Source organism: Lasioglossum baleicum, chromosome 3 (assembly GCF_051020765.1).
Source record: "Lasioglossum baleicum chromosome 3, iyLasBale1, whole genome shotgun sequence".
Classification (NCBI taxonomy): Eukaryota; Metazoa; Arthropoda; class Insecta; order Hymenoptera; family Halictidae; genus Lasioglossum; species Lasioglossum baleicum.
In genome coordinates this window covers 19,146,175-19,173,882 of record NC_134931.1, presented here as the reverse complement: position 1 = coordinate 19,173,882, position 27,708 = coordinate 19,146,175, and the positions used below count along the sequence as shown (strand labels likewise).

General features: G+C 34.3%; 4 protein-coding genes across 13 annotated transcripts in view; 1 reads left to right on the top strand and 3 right to left on the bottom strand.

Moving 5' to 3' along the window:
* Nucleotides 1–1,382: 1,382 nt before the first annotated feature.
* Nucleotides 1,383–5,142, bottom strand: LOC143207012 (uncharacterized). Its single transcript, XM_076419989.1, has 4 exons — nt 4,909–5,142; nt 4,169–4,488; nt 3,367–3,755; nt 1,383–2,770 (listed from the first exon to the last, which is right to left on the bottom strand). Exons 2-4 carry the CDS (start codon nt 4,475–4,477, stop codon nt 2,035–2,037), a joined length of 1,434 nt encoding a protein of 477 aa, XP_076276104.1. The 5' UTR covers nt 4,478–4,488; nt 4,909–5,142; the 3' UTR covers nt 1,383–2,034.
* Nucleotides 5,143–6,802: 1,660 nt separating this feature from the next.
* On the top strand, nt 6,803–12,820 carry LOC143207006 (phospholipase DDHD1). Of its 3 annotated transcripts, XR_013008597.1 has the most exons (12): nt 6,803–7,014; nt 7,213–7,311; nt 7,765–8,115; nt 8,437–8,601; nt 8,676–8,804; nt 8,887–9,028; nt 9,122–9,228; nt 9,299–9,612; nt 10,010–10,289; nt 10,370–10,507; nt 11,166–12,411; nt 12,479–12,820. XR_013008597.1 is itself a non-coding variant. In XM_076419976.1 (11 exons), exons 2-11 carry the CDS (start codon nt 7,245–7,247, stop codon nt 11,309–11,311), a joined length of 1,839 nt encoding a protein of 612 aa, XP_076276091.1. In that variant the 5' UTR covers nt 6,803–7,014; nt 7,213–7,244; the 3' UTR covers nt 11,312–12,820. The 3 variants fall into 3 exon arrangements, 2 of the variants coding, with proteins under 2 accessions (XP_076276091.1, XP_076276092.1); XM_076419976.1 differs by having other exon boundaries at nt 11,166–12,820; XM_076419977.1 differs by having other exon boundaries at nt 6,803–7,104; nt 11,166–12,820.
* A 4,614-nt stretch (nt 12,821–17,434) lies between these two features.
* On the bottom strand, nt 17,435–20,100 carry E(r) (enhancer of rudimentary). The gene is made up of 3 exons (XM_076419998.1): nt 19,678–20,100; nt 19,259–19,346; nt 17,435–17,758 (listed from the first exon to the last, which is right to left on the bottom strand). Exons 1-3 carry the CDS (start codon nt 19,678–19,680, stop codon nt 17,538–17,540), a joined length of 312 nt encoding a protein of 103 aa, XP_076276113.1. The 5' UTR covers nt 19,681–20,100; the 3' UTR covers nt 17,435–17,537.
* Nucleotides 20,101–21,004: 904 nt separating this feature from the next.
* The window catches only part of Asap (ArfGAP domain of ASAP), a 40,585-nt gene continuing 33,881 nt past the window's right edge, over nt 21,005–27,708 (bottom strand). For 7 of the 8 annotated variants that reach the window (XM_076419961.1, XM_076419963.1, XM_076419966.1 and 4 more), the window contains one exon: nt 21,005–26,861. In XM_076419961.1, coding sequence (XP_076276076.1) covers nt 26,646–26,861 — 216 coding nt within the window. In that variant the 3' untranslated portion in view covers nt 21,005–26,645. The remainder of the gene's footprint in view (nt 26,862–27,708) is intronic. The other variant, XR_013008596.1, reaches the window with a different exon arrangement.

The window sequence follows — 27,708 nt, the reverse complement described above, 5'->3', positions numbered from 1 at the left end:
TATAAGCGCGCAATTATGTCAGCTTACTTAAATGTAATATTTTATTAAATGTTATATTATTGTTATTTATTATTTATTAGTATATTTATTCTGTATAAATTATTTTTGTATTTTTTAATGTTAGTCTCTCGTTTATAGTATATTTAATACAAAAAATACCTTTTGTAACAAAAAAATAATTTATTCACACACTACACTATTACACTATTTACAATGCTAATATATATGTGTACACTATTCAGATATAATACACTATATCGATTTAATATGGAGCAAACTATTTTAATTATGTATTTAAGTCAATAAAAATAGTCCCGTTTATATTGTGTTTGGACTTATTTTACTCGGAAGAATCTCGAGTGTTCATTGGCACTATAATTACAATACATAGATAAGACGACAATTACTGAAAATAAAATTTTTCAGTCACCGCATTGCAGACTTTCCTTACATTGTATGTATTCCGTTGTCCGTAGACCGTCATTTATTTCAAAATATGTATCGTGTTGGTTCTTAAGAAAACTGATGCCAGAGTTCAGTTTCGGCTTTGTGTTTGTTGAAATCAGTCGTGTCAAGCATTTCAAATCTGCATTGCTACGTATAAAACTTCATAAAAAACATTTATAGTTATTTATAGTATTTTAGTTGTTCTGTATATAATATATGTATTTTAGTAGTGTATTATATCTGAATAGTGTACACATATTTATTAGCATTGTAAATAGTGTAATAGTGTAGTGTGTGAATAAATTATTTTTTTGTTACAAAAGGTATTTTTTGTATTAAATATACTATAAACGAGAGACTAACATTAAAAAATACAAAAATAATTTATACAGAATAAATATACTAATAAATAATAAATAACAATAGTATAACATTTAATAAAATATTACATTTAAGTAAGCTGACATAATTGCGCGCTTATAGCCACGCGCCGTTTCACCGCAGCGCGCCGCGCCGTATCCCGACGAACGACCGCGCTAGTGGAAGAGCACCACTGGCGTCAACGCATGTCGGGCGAAGATATTTTGCTTTCTGGTTCGGTAAAAACGTCGACCATGCAAACTTCACAGGGGGGTTTCTCAAGATAAAAGTCTGCTCTTTCGCGTGGTATAGTTCAATTTTTCGCTGGACCCTTATTTTTTGAGATAAATTCGAAAATATCCGCAAAAATTGGTGCAAAAGTGGTGCATCTCCGTCTTTAATCATTGTTTAAACATGTTTAAACAATCATAATGTATTAATATTGGATATCACTGTATTCAGGAAAGTCTACAGAATCGTTTGCTGTAAACAACAATTCAATATCTTTTATAATAACATCACAATATTTGTTTAAAGTTGAAAAATATGTTTTTTTTTCAAAGCCATGATTTTCAAAAACTGGACGTATAGGAAAAAAATTAAAACCAGGTTCGGAATCAGCGCAAAAAACTCTATAAGAAGGACCCAACAGTATATTGAAATCACAAAAAAAGTTGAAATTTGTTGGACAGTGTAATTAGCGGCTCGAAAGGTTTTCCTGTAAAAGGTATATTATGATCTTATAAGATTAGAATATTTGATATCAGAGTTGAAGAATATTATATATACTTCCTCTCTAAAAAATAGAATTGAGGCTTTTCAGTTTTAAACTCTTCATAAAAAAGACTTTATTCTTAATTATGTCTGTATCACATCTCAACAACACTTTGAAGAAAACTTATTCTTTAAAAATACTGTGATGCATCATATACATTTGTATATCTTACAAAACTTAAAAGCTAACTGGTAATATGAAGAATATATTGTAGAATAATTCTTATTAAATATGTCAAAAAAACAAAAGTATTTCAATCAAGATACACTGCTTCGCACAGAACACATTTTAGTATAATCAATATCATCGATATTATCATATATAAAAGATTTGCAAACTAACTCGATGTCTTTGGCTTTGCATTAGTTTGAATTCAAAGAAATCGTAAAGCGCATTGTCATTCTATAAAATGCTATTCATTATGTAAGCATAATTATAAAGTATAAAATGGATCATTCGCTTACAGATGAGCTACGTCTACAAGGTGCGGTTAAGTCACTAATCGTGGAATTGTGACGCGTTTTCCTTGAACCCTCATTATCATTTACAAGGTTTGGATTGACAGAATGCGAAAGAGCGACTGTCTTATTAAAATCTATTGTAGCATACCCTTTTTGTAACTTATTCGGTGACTCTGGAGGAGATGCGGATGAATTTGAAGGACCTTCCAATGACGAATTGATTGGTACATCCTTTGTGTCCAGATCTAATACAGCATAATTTACTTCTCTAATTGGACCACCTGTTGGAGTCGATGGAGTCAAAGGAGACTTTTCTGCTACAGATACACCAGAAAATCTTTTTCTTAAACTTTCAATTTCGTTTGCTTCCAAGTTGGCGTAACAATGTCTCGTTGCTTCTTCCACATCCGGTTGAATAGATGGCAAAGGCGATGGTCGTCCTCTTGTAACAAATAATTCTGTACACTCTTCGCCTGGACTGATATTCATATAAGCATGTCCAGATTCGTTATTTTCATTTTTGTCTTCTTTAAATTGTATTGTTTCAGGCACACTATGAGTTGGAGAAAGTGAACTAATATCATTAATAATGTCTACGTTCATGTAAGCTGCAGTTGTCGAAAGTGGTGATTTATTTTGTGTAGCAATGTTTATATTTCTATAGGTAGACGTAAATTCCAATGATACCGAGCCATTATCAGATACCGAATTACTCATTGTACAAGATCTGTAAAATAATACAAATTTATTAACTCGATATATTATGATACAGTATTATAATACAGTCAAACCTCGATAACTCGAACACCTCTGTAAGACGAAAATGTTCTTCATTCCCTTTCGCTGTGCTTTAAAAACCTCAATATATCGAAATAAAACTTTCTTTAACTCGAATTATTTTCCACAAGCGTGGAAGCCAATCAAGCCGGAACAGCAGTAAATATTTCACAATGTTTCATAGAAAGATGCAACGATATCGAAGAAAATGCTCTGCTTTGGTTACTGTTGAAAATACCGTTGATCAACAATCTGTTAATTCATTAACACAGCATAAAATCACAGATTTCTTTAATATGTAAGAGCCTAATAGATTATATTTACTACGTGTACATAATAAATAACTCGTCTTCAAAAATTGAACTTTTCTTTCCGTAAAACTATTACACTCAGCAAATTATTAAACCTCTCTATGTAAACCTCTCTTACTCGAAGACTTCGACAACTGGAAACCTCTATAACTCGAAGATTTCAGTTCTTCCCTTGAGATTTGAGTGGTCGAGGTTCGACTGTATTAGCAACAGAATGATAAAAAATTTTCTTTACCTTTGTATTGCTCTTCTAGGACTTTTGTTATTATTATGTTCCATTTCTAACGATAAAGGTGACAATACTTCTTCATTGACATACAACGAGGACGGATGTGGTTGAGGAAAAGGTGGCGGAGGTGGTGGCAGCCCGGGAGGTGGAGAAGGTGAACCTATGGTTCCTTGTGGCGATATAAGACCAGTGCTACTTCCCATACTACCTAATCTTCCAATTCCATTTTGTTGAGCGTGACCAGGTCTCTGAACCATACAATTACTAGTTCTACTTGGTATTGGATCCAAATAATTAGGCTCAACTGGTATTGTCACTCTTGTTGCTGTTGGACCAGAATGAGAAGCAATTGGAAATTCTCTGGACATTGCATCGTCCCCGCTGTTATTACAAACCTAAGAAGGAACTTAAATGAAGTATTCAAGTTGTTTTGATATATGCATTATCGCTCGAAAGGTAGTTAAGTACTTCAAAACTTAACCCTTTGCACTCGGAGCTATTAACTCGAAAATTAAACACTTCTTCCGACCTAAAACTATTTCCATTCTCTATGATTTATTAAATTTGATGGATAAGAAATTGATATAATACCTCGTATAATACTTAAATGTTTAGTAATCGATTAGATACCAACATATCTAATAACGTAAACGATATTTTAAATAATGGTACAGCAATTTTCAGTGGCGTCTCAGTGTTACCACTCGAGTGCTAAGGGTTAATATAGTTTAATAGGTATACAAATATTTAATTATCCTATATAAATCGATTAAAAATGTTTAGATTTTATGTACTTAAGAATACACACCTGAATATTTGATTGTACTAAATGAAATATATGTGCAGCTTTATGACATTTAAAGGCATAAATGCCTGGTCCCGTGGGACATCTTCTACCAGATTCAAAACTAAATATTTCAGCATCATAACCGTACCGACGTAAACAACGCAAAGGCCATTGTACAGGCTCTTTACCACGTTGATAAAGCACTATCTCAGTTTCAGTAAGTTCTAAACGTCCAGGAATAACTAAATTACCTGAATCATCTACATTCATCACTTGAAATTCATTTGGACGTAAATCATTAGTATCTGTCCGACTATTGACACAACCCATTCTTTTTTACTCTAGAATAAAAAATCAAGTACATGATCAGTTTCGACGATGACATATTTATTACTACATTAATATACATATGCTTCTTTAAATTCATGTATGATTTATCAATATTAATGTGTACCATTATTATAAGTAACATTAATATTAAACTTGTGCAGTATGATGTGTCCCCTAAAATAATGATTACTGTTTAGAAGAACGTATGAATTCTACAGAAAAGAAGTTTAAATACATATTTTTCTTCATATATGCAACATTAAACACGCTTGAAATTAATTTGCTTAAATTTAAACACAATTAGAAACACATAATTCAGAAAAAATTCAGTACGAAAAACTTAATGGTATTTAGTTTTCGTAAATGTAATCACATAAAACAACTCTAATGAAGATACAGAAAAGTTACATTGTTAATACTTAGGTACGTACCAAATGCGACATATCCAAAACATTCAACCTTATTTTTTAAATAAAATTATCTATCCTTTTGCGAACAACACACCACACATTACATACACCATTGAACAATATAAAAGTAGTTATCCATCCCACTCAATCCCACTTCTATCTCAATCACGGTCACGGTATAATTCTTATTCTTATACCGTGATCACCAGTGATCACCGTGATCACCGTGATCTCGATTCTCCAGAAAAACACTACGAAAGACGGCATTCCCATCTGTGCTACTGTGTATATCATGGATATACAACCAAAAATCCAAATTGACCGTGCTGCCCTCTTAAACAAAGGCAGATTCGGGGTTCAGCGGCCGGCATTGTGCCTTCGTTCTGTCCATGTCCAAATACCTGGTCCTACGGCCGACACAGGCGCGGCATATGCGCTGGCAGGTCGTTCAAAATTGAGCCAATCTGGCCTTGAGCAGCTCCGAGCGTAGCTTGGACAATATTTTACCCGTTTCTGCCCTAGGCAGGCTTGGCTCAAGGCGCGCCTGGTTGTCTGGGTACCTATTGACTATAGACTGCTATAGACCCATCACAGATACTCGTGGATACTCGGCAAAGATAATGTGCTCTGTGATGTCAGATTTTCAAAAGATGTGTAAGCTATGCTCATCGACAGTGCCAACGCTTTGACTTATAGGGCGGTGAGGGGGATCAGCGGGTGCGCCATGTACATGTACATACCCAGTACGCGGGAAGAATCAGGAAGAATGGACAGGATAATTTCAAAGAATTTGACATTGTATCATGAAATTATCTATTATAAACTGTATTTGAGATACAGACGTTTATTCTGTATGTTTTATTAAGATATAAAGTAATAATAGTATTATATATATTAACTATTTTAGGAATCGCGCGATATTTGATTCTGAAGACATATTATGCAGGTTACAAAATGGTTTTTTACATATAAATTGATCACATTTACAACATTTTAAGGTAGTACTGCTAGTTTTACACAATTTACATTTACCTCGCTTGTGATTAGTTATTGCTGGACTACGGATCTTTATGCATTTACAAAAAAATTGAGTAGATGAAATTCAAATTCGTTGAAAAATTGAAAATGTCAATACATGATTTCTGCTCTATTACAATCATTCAGGGAAGAAATAACATTCAATTTAATTTCTATTTCTTGCCATCGATGTATTGCTACACAAAATTTACACGGAGCAAGTGTATAATGGCGTAGTGTCGGCGTCGGTCTGCCGTTTCAGCCATTTTGAAATTATCTTAAGACTGCTTAAAACTTATCTTGTGACGTCACACCGTCGTTTATCTTTTCCGAGCTGTAACGTCAGAAATGAAATTGACATAATATAACGAATATAACATCCATGAAAAAAAAGATAAAAAATGCAATTGAAGACAATAACGTTGCCCAAATTTTATTTATTCTCTTATTATATCTATTTGTAATATATTATTTATTGATTACGAAAAATTTATGAAATTATACTGTATATATATTCATTTTCTTCTTAAAGTTATAAATAAAATTAAATATTCGTTTTCCGATGGAATTGACACTAATTTTAAAACAAAATGTTTTAAGATTAATTATATTTTTACGTATGAAAATTATACTGATACCACGCATATGTATAATACATGTATATATAACTTATACATACTTCGAGCACTCGGCAAATTGTTTTCACATGATTCATGACATATGTACGTTTGAAATTGTGTTCAATTACCTATCGATATATACATATGTGTATATAGTACATATATATATATATACTCATTTACTCATAGGCAAATACGTATTTGCATGTATACATACTACATACACTTTATCTGTAGTAATATATAAATTTATATATATATATATCCATGTCGCATACTATTTTACGCATTGCGTTCATACATCAGCTGTTTATTGATGAATGCAGCAGCTTACTGCACAGGAAAATAGGAATACATACAGTTGTATAAGATATATAGTTCGAATTGAATGTGATACGGCGTGGAGGAAGAGTACTGTATCAAATTTTAGATAACGTTGCAACTATAAATACTGCGGAGAAAGATTCTGTTCATACTATTTAGTATATATGTATGTAGTTCTCATCATTACATCGAATTATTCATACATATATAGATTTTACATTATTTTAACCGGAAACGACATTGCCCGAATTAACATGTATGAATATATATAAAGTGACTAATGGATGATATACTAAATACGTAATAATTATAAATCTGCATTAGTGACAAGCATGTGTTTGTGATATCGTGTTTTTTTCTCTAGTAATCACAAACCGAAAGATATTTATTGACAGGATGTCTAATATCCGAAACGAAGTCGATCCCTTCAGCGAAACACCATTAGAACTGCCACAGTTCGAAGGTAAAATTATAAATGTAGTTTAAAATACTTTTAGTAATCTTTGTAAACATTATTTACATATATGTACGAACTCAAACTTCTTTTAAGTAATGAATTTTTTGTATATTCACATTTTCAAATGAGAAGCAAACCATATGCTTCAAGTATTCGTAATATATGTAAATATTTATGACAACACGAAAAAAGAGATTAAATGTGTAAAAATATTATAAGTGTTACGTTTTTAGCGTATAATTTATGTGTAGTAATTAATTAAGTGCGCGCGAATTTCAAAGACCATAAGATTATAATTACCTTTTTTCATTCGAGAATTTAATTTTAACGTCTATAGAATTATCCCAAATAATTCGTATAATTTGAAACTGAAGTTACGAGAGAGTTTAAGTATGTAATATTTAATAACTAAGTTATTGTTACACGATCAAACGTAACGATAGTCCTTAATATTTCAAGATTCCGCAGAAGTTACCGCAGAAATTACCGCAGAAATTACCGCAGAAGTTACAGAAGAACAAAATTCGATGGTCGAAACAGAAGATATAGCGAACGATTTAACGTACGCAGAATCATTGACACCGATGCAAGTACGCTGGTTTTACAGAGACGGTGTAGACAAAAGATGGGTAGAATTTTGTGGATACGACAGTTTAAGAATCGAAAATGCCTGGCGAAATTATCAAGATTTAGTTGGTACAAATATTGATACATTGAATAATTTGCCTCATATAGAAAAGATTGTGGTGAAAGGGGGAATGTACGATGTAGAAATAGACAAAATGAAATGTGTTTCTATATATTGTTCAGGTACGGTTGCATATATTATCCACACTTTATATATTTTAACCCTTTGCACTCCTTTGTCGAGCGTGACTCCACATCAGGGAAAGGAATTTAATATAATTAGGAAACGAAATTGTTTAAAATAAGTAGCAGTCAAGGAACTGTCCTTTGAAGTAAATATGAAACAAAACACTTGAAATAGTAGGGAGTTGATGGCAACAAAATTGAAAAATAATTCGGAGTGCGAAGGGTTAATCATGAAGTAGAAACTCTCTAATACATAAAAGTGTTGATTAAGCAGCTGGTTCTTTCTATTCTATAATTATTAATTTTTATTTTCAAAAGGAGAAGAATGGGAAATTATGAGAGGTACTTGGTATTACGATGGTACTTGGATACCTTTAGAATCGGAACAATCTAAAATCATAGAAGAAGTTCATCTAAATCTTTTTCAAAAACCACTTCCGAGTCAATCTACTTCAGCATCCGACATGCCTCATCCTTACAAAAGTATAGATTTTTATTAGTATTAGATTATTTGCTGTTTCAGTCAAACGCTCGCTAATCAAATACTTTTATTTCAGTACTACATACGGAACATTTTCCAGAATTTCATGTTGATTGGCATAGCATAAACGATGTTATACTACACAGCGAATATAGACATAGTAAGTTAATGCGCAGCGTCACATCGAAGCTGGGATTTGCGAAAAGTATGTATTTAATTTTTTTATTGTTGGTAATAATGAAAAAATATGGTTATACACATTATGTTATTTGTATTGAATATTTTAGCAACGGGCTATCAATTACGCAGAGGTTACAAAGTTGCTGCAGTAATGGAAGACAAACCTAATGATATCGATCATATAGTGTTTGTAGTTCACGGTATTGGTCAAAAAAGAGATACAGGAAAAATAATTCGTAACACAACATCGTGTGTATTATATAAAAATCTAATCTATAATTATATATTTTGTTATGCGTAAATTTTTACATATTTAACGTGATATACTTAATATTTGTACAGATTTAGAGATTGCGTGGATTGGTTGAAACAAAAATATTTTCCCAACTCCAATTATAGAGTTGAATTTTTCCCTGTTGAATGGCGATCCTCGTTAAAGCTTGACGGAGGTAAAGTTGTTATTCACTATATCTACTAGATAAATAGTATTAATGTTTCATGTCGTACATATTCTTTTAGATATCGTAGAAGCTATTACACCTTACAGCGTACTAAGTATTCGACATTTGTTAAATTCATCAGCAATGGATATACTCTATTATACTAGTCCTCTTTACGGTGGAGAAGTAAGAGCAGGTTTACAAAAAGAATTGAACAGGTTATACTTTATGTTTGCTAGTCGACATCCAGGTTGGAAAGGCAAAGTTTCAATTTTGGCACATTCTTTAGGATGTGTAATCGTTTATGATATTGTCACAGGTTGGATGGGTCCAGATACGAGACCCCCATCTCCAGAAACACAGGAAGTTCTGTTGCAAAGATTACAATTTTCAGTAAATATCATTATTTTCGTATATACAGGGTGACAAGAAATAACGGAGTTAATCATTTCCTATTATAATTCTATCAAATAGACGAATTTTGAAAAACCAAATAATAACAACCATAATATGGACCTTTAGTATTCACATATTTAAGAAGTTTCGAAATGGCCACCCTTTGCGCCAATACAGAGGCTCAAACGTGTCTTGAAATTTTTGGCAATGGGACGCAGCTCTTCTGGCGTCATTCGGTCCCACTCCTGGTACAGAGATTTTTTCAATGACTCGTCAATTCGTCAATTTGACAGAATTATAATAAGAAATGATTAACTCCGTTATTTCTTGTCATCCTGTATAACAGAACAACAACTGTAAATACTGTAAATTCTAATTATTTTCACAATTGCAGATTGAGAATTTATTTTGTTTGGGTTCACCCTTATCTGTATTCCTTGCATTACGTACTCGTTCTCCGTCCAATAGAACCGACGTGATGCCTCAAGGTTTATGCAAAAGATTTTACAATATATTTCACTGGTCTGATCCTGTAGCTTATAGAATGGAACCACTTTTAGAGAGAGGTTATAGCAAAATTGAACCAGTTCTTATTCCATCTTACGGAGGAGTTGAAGGTCAACAGATGGAACCTCCGACGATAAGCGCGGCTGAGCAAGCCTTCTCCCCTACGGGTATACGAGAAATCTTCACGATAATAATACTTTTCAAAGACATATAGATGTAAATAATATTAAAATATGTAATTACATAGACACAGAAACAGATGACAGAGACGAGAATCCAGATATGCCTAATCGGGCTTCGGATAAAGGTTGGAGTCTTTGGGGTTTAGTACGAGCTGGTTGGAATGCTAAAGAAGATGCATCTACCCCAATTCAACCAGGTCAAGGTATGCACGTAGTTGGTATTATCATATCGATATACAGGGGTCTGTCTGGAAAGTAATGCGACCACATTTAAAAAAAAAAATCTATTAAACATATGGGTACAAACCTTTAAATTTCTTCAAAGTAGGATCCTTGGGCGTCAATACATTTTTTCCAGCGCGATTTCCATGCTTCGTGTGCTCCCTGGAAGGCGTTATCTGGAACCACGCTTTCAAAATAGCATCCTTTTAGCACATTTTTAATTTTTGGAAACAAGAAGAAGTCGGCGGAAGACAAGTCAGGACTGTACGGGGGTTGAAGAAGTGTTGTGATCCAACTAAGAAGTACCGTTTACTGTTTTCCCTGTAATCTAGGGAAAAGTTTTGGTTGGAAGTGCTCGACGAGGCTGCGACGAGGGTACTACGAGAGGCTCCACATAACGCCTTCCAGGGAGCATACGAAGCATGGAAATCGCGCTGGAAAGAATGTGTCGACGCCCAAGGATCCTACTTTGAAGAATTTTAAAGGTTTGTACTCATACATTCAATAGATTTAAAAAAGAAAATGTGGTCGCATTACTTTCCGGACAGAACCTGTAGTTGAAAAATAAAAATTATTATTAAATAGCATTAACGTTTACATGCGGATTAAACTAATGGAAAACATTTTTATGATTACTAGAATTATCACAACGGTTAGATTATGTACTTCGAGCAAGCTTGGGACGAAATTATCTATATACGGTAGCAGCGCATACAACATATTGGAGTAACTACGATGTAGCCTATTTTGTGCTAACAAGACTCTTCCCAACACTAGAATCGTGATGTTTATCTGCACATATAGTATGGTATTCAAATAGATTTTACTAAAATTAACTAGTCCATTGTAGGCCTGAGGGTCTAATTTTGACAGTAGGCCTACTAAAACAATCTGTGATAATGAAAAATCGATACAATAATACTATAAATTTAATCTAAATTAATCAGGTTATATATATTGCTCATATAATTAAAAATTAGCATATGTAGTTAACCTTTCCGACAAAACCATATGTTTTTACGTATACTCGATAAAGTGGTTCACATTTATTACACTAAAATTAGTTACTTATTTGATTACTTAATTCACAGCACTTTATATTTCTGTTAAACACGATACATATACATATATGTTTTATGTGAAACATTTATTTAAATGTATAACAAAACGAGTAATATAACTAGAATTTGTTATGTATTTATAGCGCAAGAACTGTTTTCTACGATACGTTTTATATAATTGAAAAGTTGTTACTCCTCGTTTTTGTTATATATAAAAGCGTAAAAATAATATTATCTTTTCGCTACAGTCGTTCTAGAAAAAATGCTACAAATATTCTAGCAGTGATGACTCGATTAGTAATATAATAATTCGCGTTATTACACAAATTGATTGCATTACCATTATCGTATGTTTAACAGTATAGATACTAGTAAAATCTTTTATTTGTATAAATAATATAGGAATGTAATATTTCAGGATGATACCTGAATGTTTTTTTACATATATATAATAACACTTGTCGAATTCTAAAAGAAACTAGATATATTTATATACAGTAGCGACTCCCATACTACACATAATTATAATTATAAGGTACAGTGGCCGAAATAATGATAGGTTTACCGAGTGAACTAGCTTATTGTTCTTATTTCTATCTACGTTGTGGAACATTTCTTGTGGTGTTTGTTATTGTTTCTAATGGGCGTGGCCTATCCCATGTAGCAGCAGTCACTTGAGTTTCGGCAGCGTAGATAGTCAGACATGGTTAGTTAAGAAATTTATTGAATGTTATCGTGTTAACAGACCGAAAATAATCATAGGTTCACAGTGATTTATTCAAAAGATACTTTTGATAATTCATGACTTGAATAAATTTTATAAGGTAAGGAGAAAACTCTGCGACGTTTCTATATTTTAATATAAATCATATAATCGTTTAACACTTTTAGAGCATAATGAGTCACGGAAAAAGCATTAGTTGATCATGAAAATGGATAAATCACTGCTTCCAAGGGCAAAGATAGATCTTTAAATATTATGAACCAATGTTTTTACAATTAGGTGATCAATACGGCTCGAAAGAATCTACAGGCCATCGAAAGAAGTTAAGTCGGAGGGATAAATGAAAGATTTTTCACAAACGCTCACAAAATAAATCGAACACGTCGCAAATAAGGACAAAATGAAACTTGCCAGTTGTTGTACGAAGTGTGTAACAAGTTTTAAAGACGATTTAAAGACGTTTCGGTACAGAAAACGAGCGAAAAAATCCCTTCTTACTAAACTTCGCAAACGTGAGAGATTAGAATTTACCCAAGATCTTATGTCAGGATCTTGATCCGGATGGTTCTCAGTATTACAGACATGATTTGCGTGATTAGAAAGAGATCAGAATAAGCAGGAATTATGTAGGATTTATGCAGCGTTTGGCTACCACGATAAGACTCTAATCATGTGGTTTCTGTCAAACGTCAATGCCAAAAAATACACCAAGAATTGTTGGAATATTTGCTAGATGAATACGGTGACAGAATTGGTTCACCAAACTCGATTGCTTAGCATAATAATGCCCGAATTGATCGTGTAGACTCAATTCAAAAATACTTTAAAGCAGCAAAAGTTGAAGTCTTGGCCACCAACAAGTCCAGACCTTGACACAACTAAAAACCTTTGTGGCAAAGCCTTGTGGCTGGCATGGACATACGTGGATGCCTACAAGCATAGGTGAATTAAAGCGGAGTGGGGACAAGTATTGTCGTTTGCCTCATGCCAATCGGCCGATGATCATTCTATTTCACTTAATCTCGATACTAGTCACTGTCCTCAGCCAATAACGACAATACGTGTAACGGATACGATATAGGAATGGAATGATAGTGAAAAGGCATGATTAGTTGCCCGCCGATTTATTTATGTCCGGAATAAACAGCAATGAATTAAAGAATACAATCAGAGAAGCGTGGTCTCAAATCAGAACAGAAATGTTGCAAAAATTAATAGATTCCATATCAAACAAAAAACATTTGAGATCATCAAAACCAACGGAGGATCTAATATTATCTATTAACTACAGAATTTTCTTTGCCTTTGTCATATTTCTAAAATTTAAACTAGAAAAATATTGAGTGAACCTATGTTTATTTCGCACATAAATTCCCAATTCTCTAATTGAAATATGTTATATGTTAATATTAATAATAATCGTATTATTTAAACAAATTAGAAATATTACATGAAGCACACAGTTACGTTACAAAAATCAAGTGAAACTAACATTATTTTGGTCATGTATGAGAGTATAGTATACGCGCTTTCAGAGGAGTGTAATTCGTTTCTCTCGGTTTTGGACTAAAAACTAAAATTAAAATTAATTAAAATTTGGACCAGTGCTTCTTTGAAATAGAGTTTAACGTGAAATGTAAAACGCAATGTTTATAAACGGATTTCAAATATTATTCCAAAATTAATTGCTAATAATCTACTGTTGTTATAAAACGCGTCTTATAGGACTTATTTTAGAGCCAAGTCGACCATTTGTAACAAATGCGTGGAGCGTATTACCAAAATGTTTAATACACGTTACACATATTATGTAATATATATGTCAGAATTTGATCCACGCATCATTGTGGATAGGATGAAATGTTCCAATCCAGAAAAGCAACCAGTGTTTAAAAATGAATTATAAACTTATAAACTCTCCGGTCGGTAGCTTCTAACATCGCAAACTAATAAATTTTTGACAATAATGTAAACACAGAATGAATCATCTTTGTGTTACTGAAAATGCAATGTTTTATTCTTTCCATTCTTTCCAATTTCCGAATATATGGCATGTACAAATATATATTTGAATTTTATCACGAGTTCGTTAGCTTTTCCGAATTTGAATGTTATTCGAACACATTCCAATCTGTTATTTGTTTGCGAATGCATTATTTAACACAATTAACGAGAACGTTCACTGGCCCACGATCTGTACATGAATTGCGAAAGAAATGTTAAAATCTGTTTGTGTGTATGTATGGTTTCTCTTCAGCTTTGAAACAAACTTGAATCCCATAAATTAGTGTTCACACAAGCGTGATATATAAATAAAACAAAACTATAATAGGAAAACAAGTCATCTAAAAATAAATATAAAAATTTTTAACTACTAGAGTATCGGAATTCTTAAGAAAAAAATAAAACTTTATTATACTTTTTAAAATATGTATTATGAAGCACATATATATATTGAACCTGTTACAATTAGAAATTCGAAACGTTTTGTTGAAAATTTTTTAGAGTATTATAAAAATAGAATTTTTGTATTTGTGAGTATATTATGTATTTTTCTATTCTTAACTAATATTGATTGAAATATAATTATTTGTATGCCAACGTTAAGAATTCTTTCAAATCTAAAAGAATTTTAAGATAATGTCCAAATTTTTAGGGTTTGAATTGTGAAGAACGCACAGTATGGGGGTTTCACAGCTGTGGCCATATTTTATTTTTCGTGAGGAAATGAAACTCGCTTATGTTTTGAATATTATAAGACAGTATCGTTATGCAAAACAAAATAATGTTCACGTTTGTTTAGTTAAATCATTTCAACGAGAAATAAATATTGAATTACATAACTATATTACAATACTACCTTGCGTTATTGTACTTGTAATAATGTGCGTGTTATCGAATGGAAGGAGTGCGATGATAGATTAAATGAATCCGTTGTGTGTTCTTACACTAGCAAGGAAAAGATGCAGCAATTGTATTATTGATTTCTGTCAAGATTTTTATGACAAACTTTTAGAGTAAAAATAATAAATTGATACATATCCGATATACTTTCAAAAATATTTAATATTAATGCTCTGAAATATATCAGTGACGCATTTTTACGATGTAAAATAAAATCTTTTCTTAGCATTTTTTCAGAGCAGTTAAAGAACATAATTATTTTATAATTACACTACAGACTTCGAAGTTTGTTACAAAATATTTTTCATCATAATAACGTAACGAACACACTGTATTTCTATAGCCCAATAAAATTGTTCATTTGAAAGCGAAATAGAGATAAACAAAATTCATCGTGTAAGAAAAGATTCAAACGCATGCTATTTCCACATGCATATAAACATACAGTAAATACTCTATAAACGCAAAAGCCTCGGAGAGGTTCGTTTGCATTTTTCGTAGACGGACACTATTTTTTGAGTTTCAAAGGCCGAGCGAACGTAGAGAAGGACAGCGCGTGTAAAGAGAGACCACGCGCGGCCGAAGCGCCAAAGCGACTGCGACTCTCCGCGTCTCTTTCTTTCCCATACGCTATCCTTCCTTGCGCCCGAAATGTTCATATTTAATTAAACCACTAAATACAGTTAAAATTATATCGTGTTTGGTCTTATTTTAATCAGAAAAATGCCACGACTATATTGGTGACAGTTCCTTAAAAAAATAATGAAAAATGAAGAAGATTAAATATTGGTGTTACAATGCGAGGACGCACGGGCCTTTCAACAGTGGAGGGGATATTTTTTTGCGTTTATAGAGGATTTACTGTATATGATATATACATATATATACGTATATAAATCAAAATTTGCCAGAGAAACTGCGCGCCACTGGTACATTAACTTCAACTTTATAATCAACGTAATTAAGAAAAAGAAATATTACTTTTTGCTCTAAATTCATCATAGGAAGTTAAATTGGAATCAATGGAACAACTGCCGCATCTCTTACTTATAAATAAGTTAATCAATTTTTTACATTATTTTCACTTTTACATTAACACTTTGGGGACGGACGTTTCTGTTCAGACACAGCAGTAGATTCAAAGCGAAAATAGCATCAGAGCAATCGTACATCGAGGCAAACGCCATGGTATAAAGTTTAATCTACAATTTTCCTTATTTCAAAACTTGAGTCCGAGTTGTCATGCTGTTCGCGAGGTGTTACAATGAACAACCAACTTATATATTAACTTAGGTGCTAGGCATTACGAAGTAGTATATACAAACGCCAGTATGAAATAAAGACTTTTGGTAATTTTTAAAAGACAAGCATGTTTGAAATTTCTGCGATCGATATTCATATGCGTATAACGTATAACGCATACAAGTATAAGTATGCCCTCAAGTGAAATGGGTAGGTGAAGTGACACAGAGCGGTCTCCTCCGCAGGACTTAGAATGGGACATTACTGTACATAACTGTCCAATTTGTTAATACTTACCCCTCGAGGGGCCAAGAAGCTCGAGCTGCTGCCTCGGTCGCCGAACAGTGTAAACATGCGCGTAATTCGATACAGTTTAGATTATTCTTTATATGTGAACAATAAAAAGGGATTGTTATCTCATCATTGCTTCGATAAAACGTCGATCGACCTGTACGAAATTAGATCTACATAAATTGGATTTCATCAGTCAGAATATTACTATAGCTTGTCAAAAGTTGTCGACCCTTTGTGCGAGCCTTTATCTCAGCAGTTTGAAATCGACAATAGGAAATAACGAAAACAATAGATAATAGATTTGTACAAATCAATAGAGTGATTTTATCGCTTTAAAAATATTTATTATTAATTAAACCTATTTAAAGTGAATTTAACGTTAATTTAAATTAACTGACATTTAACATAACAAAACTATAGTTATGTTTGTATGTATCAACATAATAGAACCTGATTTCGGGTAAAGGAAGAACTGATAAGAGTAGAAATGTTGAACATTATCGCAAAAGTTCAATTTATTTAGACAAACATGACTTTTTGTTGGCATTAGAAAAATAAAATCAATAAAATACCAATTACTCTCTAAACAGCAAGAATATGGTATAAAAGCAAGATAGATTTGATTAAATCGAAAAGATTATTAGGAAATTAGTCGATCACAATGAAAATACAACATTACGATATGCTTTTCAATTATATATTTATTATTACAAATGGCAATATAGACCTTTACTTAAAGTTAATTTGTCTTATACATAAAACATACATCTATCTTTGTCTATTTAGTTACTCGCTATGTCCAGCAGCCCGACGTAGTAAAACATATATCTTTTCTTTAATCCAATCTTTATTGTATGGAGCATATGTATTTGTCGATTTTTGATAAACAAGACATGATAAATCTGTGAGTTGATCGATAAAATCAAACAGCTGACTGATATCATATGTTATAGTTGGAGTATTTGGGTTTCGCTTCTTTAAATGCTCCTCATAAATCTTGCATACCCCTATGTTAAGAAACAATTAAATATAATCACTTATCTATGCTAAAGTGACAGTATATTAGTTAAATAGTTTGTAATGACATCATTCCATAAATTAATTATCTGTTAACATAAGAATTTTTAGAAATCCTTGCTTTATATATACGTTATTGGTACAATATACAATCAGTTTTTAATGATAATCTAAACATATTAACCCTTAACACTTTAAACATTTTTTGATATCATCAAGAACTTTAATTTCCAGGGTAATATTCTGGAAAACCAAAAATTTCCATCTCTGGAAGAAAAAGTGAAAATATTTGCGAATTCATTTACTCTTATTAGTTCATTTTATTCTAATGTAAATAAATATTGTACTACAATTACCATTGATACAATAATTTATAGAACATATTATGCATGTCATCACAGAGTTAATGGTATATAAGTTAACAGAATATAATTACGTATCATATCTTTGAATCGAAAAGATCAGTTTCTACATTTTACCAAAATATGAACGATGCGAGTCCTCTCTGATTTGAATGAGCTCTAGATACATGTTGTCAAGACCATATCATTCTGAACAACATTTCTCTTTAAAGGTTCTGGCGGTCGGCTTTAGTTTACGCGATATTCGCAAAAAACTTTACTTGTAAATTCACCCTTTCACAAATCGATTCCAACCTTTCTAATAAATTTGAAAAATGAAACTACGTATGTATTTATGGAAGCGTATTAAGTATCGAGTCTTATGTTTTCCTCGCAGTAATGACACTGTTCACATGTGTCTAATTTTAAGTATTCGTAATGGGTGAAACTGATTTGCAAAAGGAAAATTGATTTACAAACAGGTGCAACTGATCTGCATAAGGTTGAATTTGACTTGCAAAAAGGTGAATTAGGAGTGCAAAACTTGTGGGTCCCATGGAAATCACCAACACAGTTTTCGCCGACAACGAATTTGATCCACAATGACTTAAGACACAATATGATAATATCGTATGATAATACATACTGTGGTTGTCTTAAGTTGTTGTGGATCAAATTCGTTGTTGGACAAAATAGTGTCGGTCAAAATCGTTGTCGGCGAAAACCGTGTGGGAGAAATCTGTGTCAGTGATTTCCATGGGACCCAAAACTTGTATAGGTGTTCTTGATAGCGAACACATATGGCAGAAACATTATAGACAGGTTTGGGAACCAAATCTAACTCAGCATTTACAAGTAAAGTTTTTTTTACCATACAGCAAGCATGCACAACCGGACAATTTGGGAGCACGAGCTCTCGATTCGGCTCGTCAACAACAGGAGCCGCTCTTGGAGCTACGAGTTGTGCATACCTGCGGTACCGTAACCCATATACCTAACTGAAACTTACAAAAGTTTTTTGCTAATATCTCCGAAACTAAAGCTAGACGGCAACTATTTCAAAGGAAAATTTCAAGGTCATCGGAATTGGCGAAGACCCACATCGTCGGCAACTTTATCAAAAAATCAAATGATAAAATATTACATTACCTTCCATGCATTCGTTAACACTTTCGTAGTCAGAATATGTTCTTGTTTCAGGTCTATTGCCTGGTTGAACAAGCAATATGGTATGAGACTGAAACAAAAAATAATAAATAGTAAATTGTTTTCTATTATATTTTAAAGTTATAAAAATTAATTAATTTTTCACATTACTTTTTGTGCATACAAATAAAGAAATGAGGTAGATCTTATTCTACTTATTAAAATCTTGACATGGTATGTCTTAACAGATATCTTAACAATATTTACATCGATTCCAAATACAAATGTGTATTTGAAATTTTGTGAAAAAATTTAAACAATGTAAAATTTTCAAAATTTAGATTCAATAGAAAATTGTGAATGAATATAATACATAAATTATTAACTTATTCCAAAAATAATGAAAACAGAAGTGTGGTTACCATTACTGCGTTTAGCTGGTGACTATACTACGAAGAATACACCGGGTTTTTTTTTCGTTTAACTGGAGAAGTTAAATAAATGTATAATCAACGTTTGCCTGTATTCTATCAAATTCACGTGCTGTGGTCATTGATATTTTAAATGAGTTAAATTTGTATCTTCGCCAGTAAACATCAACAAACAACCATTTCTGCACCTGATTCGAGAAAAATCTGGTGTAGGTTAAATGGAGTTTCGTTTCTTTTCGAACTTTTATAACTCGGTGGTAACTAAAGATGGTAAAAGAACTGAAGATTGAATTTTCCTTTAAAATAGAAATCTGAAAATTTGATCTATAGAATATGTATTGAATGATATCGGCAAATATACTGATGTACTGTAAATTGCTGTAAATACACTCAGGCACGGTTGGGCACGGTGTAAGTAAGAAGAATAGGTAATAGATGGTTCAAGCAGTGTTCCGATATCGTCTAGGATTTTTCATGCGATGGATGGCCGCTGGTGGCACTGCGCGGCCAAAACAATAACGTATCTATGATGACGAGATAGTGGAGCCCTGCGCCTTGAGACAGTTATATTGGCGCGAAAGTACCGAAACAATCTGTTCCGGACAAAAAAACTTCAGGACGTGTCCTACAAGTTACAAAATATACACAAATACACATGTTATACATTCATTTTTCAGAATCAAATCATACAAATCTTTTCAAATTCTGCGGGTTGCTCAAGGTACCCCATTTTATCGAGAATCTTATTTAGTGAGGCTGAAAGCGCCACCAGCGGCCATCCATCGCACGAAAAATTCTCGACGATATCGGAACACTGCAGTGCTTCGATTGTGCCCAAACTTTCTCTCGCATGCGCGGTGATTTCAGCCTCAGTAACATAAGCTTCTCGATAAAATGGGGTTCCTTAAGCACCCCGCAGAATTTTAAAAACTTCATATGATTTGATTCTGAAAAATGAATGTATAACGAGTGTATTTGTGTATATTTTGTAACTCGTAGGACACGTCCTGAAGTCTTTTTGTTCGGTAAGATTATTTCGGTACATTCCCGCCAATATAACTGCCTCAGGGCTCTGGCCGCTCTGCTACCCAATAGTAGATACGTTACTGTTTTCTCGCGCCTGCGCGTGAAAGTTTAGACACAATCGAAGCACTGCCCCCGCCCCCAACTGTAATAAGTGCCATCATCCATCATCCATGGTAAGTGCCCACCCTTGCTATAAAAGCGATGGGATTATGGTATCAGCATTTATGGAATATTGGAATTGGAATATGTTTAAAGAATACGGTTTGATAAATTCACGCGAGTAAACAAAGAATTTGATAGTTCTCTAAATGGTATTTATTTCTGATACATTTCACAGTTTGTGAACTGCTCAAAAGACAATTCTGTAGCGATTTATTCGCAACGGAGACAGTAAATGTTAGCACATTACCGATCATATAATATCAATATTTAGACCTGCTTCGATATTGACGAAGGCCGCATCTAAACAAGATGTCTCGTCTGATTAACTTTTCAATAGCACAGTATTATTAGGTACGTACACGTAGGTAGACTTAATAATGTAACGGCGTTTCATTTCCGCGCGTACCGTGTATCTGGCTCATGAAATCTCAATAAACAAGAGATATCGTTATTCTTATCCTTGAGAATTAATTTCTTTCATTTTATGGTACACAATAATTCTTGACTTTATATAGATACCTACGTGACGTACGTTTTTGTATCTAGTACAAATAACTACATAATAGTAATAAATACTTATCATCTATACTTAACGTTTTTTTTTAAATGCATGAAGTGTAATAGGTTCAGAGAACAAAGTACGTGATCGTAGCTTCCGTTCTTTGTCGAAGATTTGTGTTGGTAATACATACATTGGTATTAGATCGTGTGATGTAAGATGGATTGTTAGAATCTCGTCTGTATTGCGCACGAAATAAATTATTGATTAAGTTAAGGGTAACTGATAGACTATTATATTTCCCTAGAGCGAAGAAAAGAAATCACATTAGAATATTTAAAAAAAAAATGTATAATTATATACATTGTTATCTTGACACGTCAGTAAAATGATAATTGTAAAACTAATACAATGTTCAATTGTTTCGCGCGCCTGTAACGAGTTATACATGTACATAAATACATTTCATAAAGTTATCAAGTAACAAAGAAAATTGTTTAGAAAAAACTATAAAATATACATAGTTGGAAAAAATAATATTGTCCTGCTCTTTGTCCCAGAAACACCCGATTTCCTTGCAACGTATATATACATCACAGCAAATTTCATGCACAGAACAGAAGCCACTCACAGTTGTCAACATCTCATTCTTTAAATATATCTATATAATACATACTTAAGACTATATGTTATTGTTTATCGTATGCTTAACAGTATAAACATCGATTCCTGCTCTCTCTCTCTCTCTCTCTCTCTCTCTCTCTCTCTCTCTCTCACCGTCTCGCTTATTTACTCTATACACATATATACACTCACCAACTGTCCCCTGCACTCTTTTCAGCGTCAACCAGTTTGACACTACTGTGAGACACAACAAAGACTACAAGGATATTAAAAACAGATTTTAAAGGCAGCTTAATGCTACGTGGATTAGATAGTTTTTCATGTTAATTCCTCTCGCTCTCTCTTTCCTTTTTTAAATTACAGATTGGCATTACACAGCGACGTGATTCGAAATCAAAGTTACGTTGAACCCTGTTTTCTTTTGTTTCTCTCCGTTAGAAGCGTGTATCCCTAAAGAACATCTGACGAATATAATTTTCAACACTACGAATCTAATCAGCAGATTTCTTTTTATCACCGTATAGAAATCGAACGCGCAACAATTAAGTGTTACATCTCGAATTATCTGCAAGTAGAACGGAAGGCTTTATCACGTATTTCCCCTAACGAACATTGACATTGTTTATTTACCGTGATCAGTACATTGCACAGATACAGTTATTGTAAAAGAGATACCCAGCGACACCATCAATCAGAGCATGGTATTCTACCCGATGGTTCATCGAAAAACATGTACCTTTACCTTCGCGCGATAATAACTCACTATCCGAAAGTGTTAACACTAATTAGTAATAGTTGTCCTTATAAAAGCTTTGTCCGTTTTGTTCGAATAAAACAGTAAAGCGTTGCAAGCCTAGCCTAATTATACGTAGGAAACAACTTTGTTCCGAATACTCTACTTCTTTTTTTTTTTTCATTTATATTCACTCACAAAATTTAGTGTGCGATATAATGTTTCACGTACAGGAGTACAAATTTAGGTGAATTAATTATTTGATTTTTCTAATCCTCCGTCAGAGGAAATGAACGAAAAATGCATTTATAGTGATATATAAAAAATATTGTACAATTTTATTTTATTAGAGTCCATTTCAAGAAAGTCTGGAAATCATTACGTTGCGATTGTGTATCCAACTTTGCGAGTAATTATATGTATATCTTTTTCGTGATATTATCGTTTGCTTTTCGAACGGCGGGGCTAGCTTCCTAATTTTATTTTCGTGCCGAATTTCGTCTGTAACATAAAGTAGAGTCTCGGAGACAACGTTGGAGAAAATATTAATTCTATACTGATTTCGACTAGGCAGCAAACACGGTCCTCGACTGACCGTGGATTCACACTTTGCATTTTCTCGCATTTCTCGCATTCGAACCGAGCATCGAACGATATACAAACAGAACGCGACAATTATTAGCATTCACAAATATATTTGGTGACGTTCCAGACATGTTTAAATACAAAAGAATGACAAGCGCGTTTCAATGTCAGAAGTAAAGTGGATAGCTATAATTAGATCAAGGTCAACTTGATCATTCATGGTCATGTGGAGGGGGCCATGCGAAGAACACCCCTGCCGTGCGACCGAGCGATTTCGAAGCGAATCCCAGACTACTATATCCTGTTTTTCGAAAGAAATAACAACTGTAGAGATCCTCGAGCCTCTTTCTTCAAAAAACAGACCATAACAGAAGCGATTTTGGATCTGATTAAAAGCCCCTTTGCCATTGCTTTGCACATTTCGAGGCAGAATGTCTGACCCACAACCAACTGTGATACACGCAGACCAACTATCCTCAAACGAAGGGGTAATCACTGGTAAGAGAACCATGGAACTCAAAAGAAGTGAATTTAATACAATCTGGTTGTTCTTATACCTTTTGAAAAACCTGGTAGGGTGCCATCGTGATGGGAAATGATTTGTCTTTTGTGATACCCTGAATGATGGCAACCCAGTTGTCTTTCGCGAAGCTGGGAGTCTCTAAACACAAAGGGCGTTAGGATGATCGTACAAGTTTTAACATTCAAAGGGACCATCGTTGGACGCCACCAAATTATTACCCCTCCTCTATTCATATCTGTTCATGCAAATTCTGCATGCATTCAGTTACGCACGCTCTGTTTCTAACTGCACAGTTGGACAAGTTTCAAATAAATTATTAATGTAACATTCACACCGAATACATTTTTACCGTTATCAATCGAACGAAGTTTCCGTTTCAATCTGTTCGATCAGATGGGATCACGAATATATGAATAATTTACAAAGCTTTTAATATTAATTAATTTTCTTCTCCATAAAAAGGTTTTACAAGAATACATTCTCATTCGAATCAACAATCGTTCTCCATTTATGAACAATATTTGATTTATTTGCAACCTCGAAAAATGCAATTTAATTAATTTGTGTTTTTTTGTTATCTGAAGGCATGACCTTGAGCGGCCATAACGACTTTGATCCAATTATAGAGGCAACGGCGGCCATAAGCAAATTTACTATCTCACCTAGAGGAATTATAGTTCCGTAGATTAAGCTAAACAGGCTGTTGCTTTTCATTTGCGAACGTTTCTTTGGTCTCGTGTGTATATATATTTCAAGTGAAATAAAAATAAATTTTTAATTCGCTTCCGGCGCATAATCATCGTTAAAGTCGCATACACAGCTCTAAAACTCTTCGTCCTTTCTTCTCTTCTCTGTAATATTCTCTCTCTTCATGTACATACTTAACCGCTAATAAACCTCTAATTTCAATAATTCTATTTCCGCAAGATATACATACATTTAAATATATATATATATCCATTATGAGACGCGCGTGGTGTGTGTGGGTATCGTGTTCGCATGTACGTTGTGTAAACGCGTAATTATGTATGTACTAACAAATAATATGGCATTACAAAAATGTACATACAGCCGTAACGACGCGATCTCCTTATTAATCGAGTATACTAATAATACTATCGGTGTCATGCAATATTAATGTCACACTCTGTTCTTCGACAGAGGTTGAGGACCTGTTTTCTCCTTTTATTTTAAACATCCTAGGTTCACGGTTTAAACGTTAGTTACGTGTCGTTACGACGAGAATCATTGTGAATTTTCGATCTTTCCTTTTTCTTGTTTCTCCTAGAACGCGACAGTACAAGAGTATAGCAATTATACTCGTAATTGGCAGTACAGAAAAAGAAGTGTGCGCCAGATATTGTAAGACTTGCGTATTAGAGATTAGACCATTTCTCACCGACCCTTTCATTCCGTTTCACACACTCACGCACGCACCCGCGCTTCCGTTTTTGTATTTGTAGTTCTGAATTTGTGCACAGCTTGCCGAACATAATCATCGTTACGAACAACGAATACCTCTTCTACCTAGTAGAATCGATATCAGCCAGCTAGATAAACCAGTATCCGCTGCATTATCTCTCGTTATAAACGAAATTACTGTATGATTTCACGGCGAATGGACTGTCCGATTATGCATCGTCTGCCCGGCCACCAATGCACGCGTACAACAGTGCCACTTAGCGTGGAATTTGTTCGTTAACCCGATTCGTAATACTAATGATTCATACTGAAATATATCTTATATATCACATTTTTGTTAACATCGGCTTTAAAAAGAAAAACCGTGAACAGTCCCCTTCCCAGTCTTTCGAAAGCGTCAGCCGAAACCATTCACTCGACGCACTTCCCCCTGTGTTCTTCGTCTTCGAACCGATCCCATCCGTCCTTTTGTATGAAAGTTAATCCGTGAAATCGAACTATTTACTCGAGGCCATTCAGGGGGCCAACCCACCGTATACATATAGTTCCCTTTCGCATAGTTCAATGAATTTTCAGCACCTCCTGGCCCTTTGTCAGTTACACGAGCAAGGGGTACAGCAAGTAAGCCGGCGGACCAACATTTTACGACGGTCCTTGAATAGCATCAGGACAGAAAAATACATAAAATTGGCGGGAATTCGACCAATACAAGTTGATAGACATTGCAATGGGATTTACCTCTCAATGGCCAGGAGTGACCAAAATCTTCCAACGCTTAACGCAGTCAAATTTGGATCTTTCTTTCTTTCATTTTCCTTTCCTTTTTTTTGGCGAAGGATAAAACTCTATGTACCTTTCATTCGCCTATCTCATAGGCAATCTGATCCCGCTTCCTTCTCTCCTATTTCAAGCGAACCGTGCTCCACAAGCTCCGAATGACATCGAGTCCACACGTACTCGTATGACAGAGTGCCAATGCAGGACCAAACCATAATTCTTAACCGACGAACTGATTGTCATCCTATCCAAGACACTGTTGCACCAGGGCAGATAGCGATTTATGGACAATAGCACTTCGAGTGAACTAGAAAGGCAATCCAAAGAAATCAAGTCTTTTCGTTTTGGTGTAGAACCGAGCTTCGATAGTTGTCAAGATGAAAGATAGACGTAGATATACATATAAAAGTTCCGAGGCCTACGTGTCTTCTATGGGGATACGACGGTTGTGGAGGATGTGTCTCCACGCTTTCTATTTCTCTCTTTTTCTATCTCTCTCTCTCTCAATCCTTCGGCTTTCGCATCCAACTTTTCCTGCCCAAGCTTGCGACACTCACGGCGCTGGCAGTACTGGAGACACTTGCCAATGAGTTCAGGCTTACCGAATGTTAATCTTGGAACATGTGTACGAAACTGATTGGGAACATTCCCCTTCGTTCCGGCGCCCGCTCCAACGCACCCTCCATCCAGTTGTCATCGTCGGTTTGTTCGTTGGTGACGATGATCACTTCCCCTTCCCGGAAGGACAACTCGTCTTCATTGTCTGCTTCGCAGTCGTACAGGGCTCGACAACGTCGTAGTCCGCTCAAGGTCGACGAAGTTGGCTAAAAATTAACGAATGCGAGATTACAATTAATGCGACACAGTGCGAACGTTCCTTTTAGTTCTCCAGGACGAAGCAAGCACACTTTAACCCCCTGACGACCAACATCATGTAACACAAACATATGCCAGCACGGTTACCTCTTTCTTGCACAGTTCAATATTTCATTTTCAACTATTGTCTCTGGAATATCTAATTTTCTCTTGAATGTATCAAAATATTTGCAAATATTCTGTAGACTCTCCCAAACACAATGGTGAATTTCTTTCGTAGCATTACAAACATTTAAGCGTGTTCCAAAATGTTTCAAGAGATCGAGAGTGATCGAGGGGCCCCTTCAGGCCCCTTCAGGCCCCTTCTCCTAGCAGACGACACTCGCGCGTGAATGTGTGGTATACTCACGACTCACACCCGCTAGACCACGTATACGTACGCGAGGATTACAAGGATCCGGGATTACACTTCTGATTTCTCGATAATGCAAAGACGGGGTGGTTTTATAGTAGTCAAAATCGCTAGATGAAAGATCAATCTTTTACGTTTCCGAGCAATAGTTTTGCAATATTCTGCTGCATGATGCCCGTCAAATGGCGCTGCAGTCACGCCGGCTTACTAACCTCTCCGACGGGCAACATGCAGCCGAATATTGCAAAACTATTGCTCGGAAACGTAAAAGAAGGACTTTTGAGGCAAACAGCGCCCTAGATTGATCTTTCATCTAGCGATTTTGACTACTACAAAACCCCGTCTTTGCATTATCGAGAAATCAGAAGTGGAATCCCGGAACCTTGCAATCCTCGCGTACGTAGTTCACGCGCGAGCGTCGTCTGCTAGAAAAGACCCCCTTA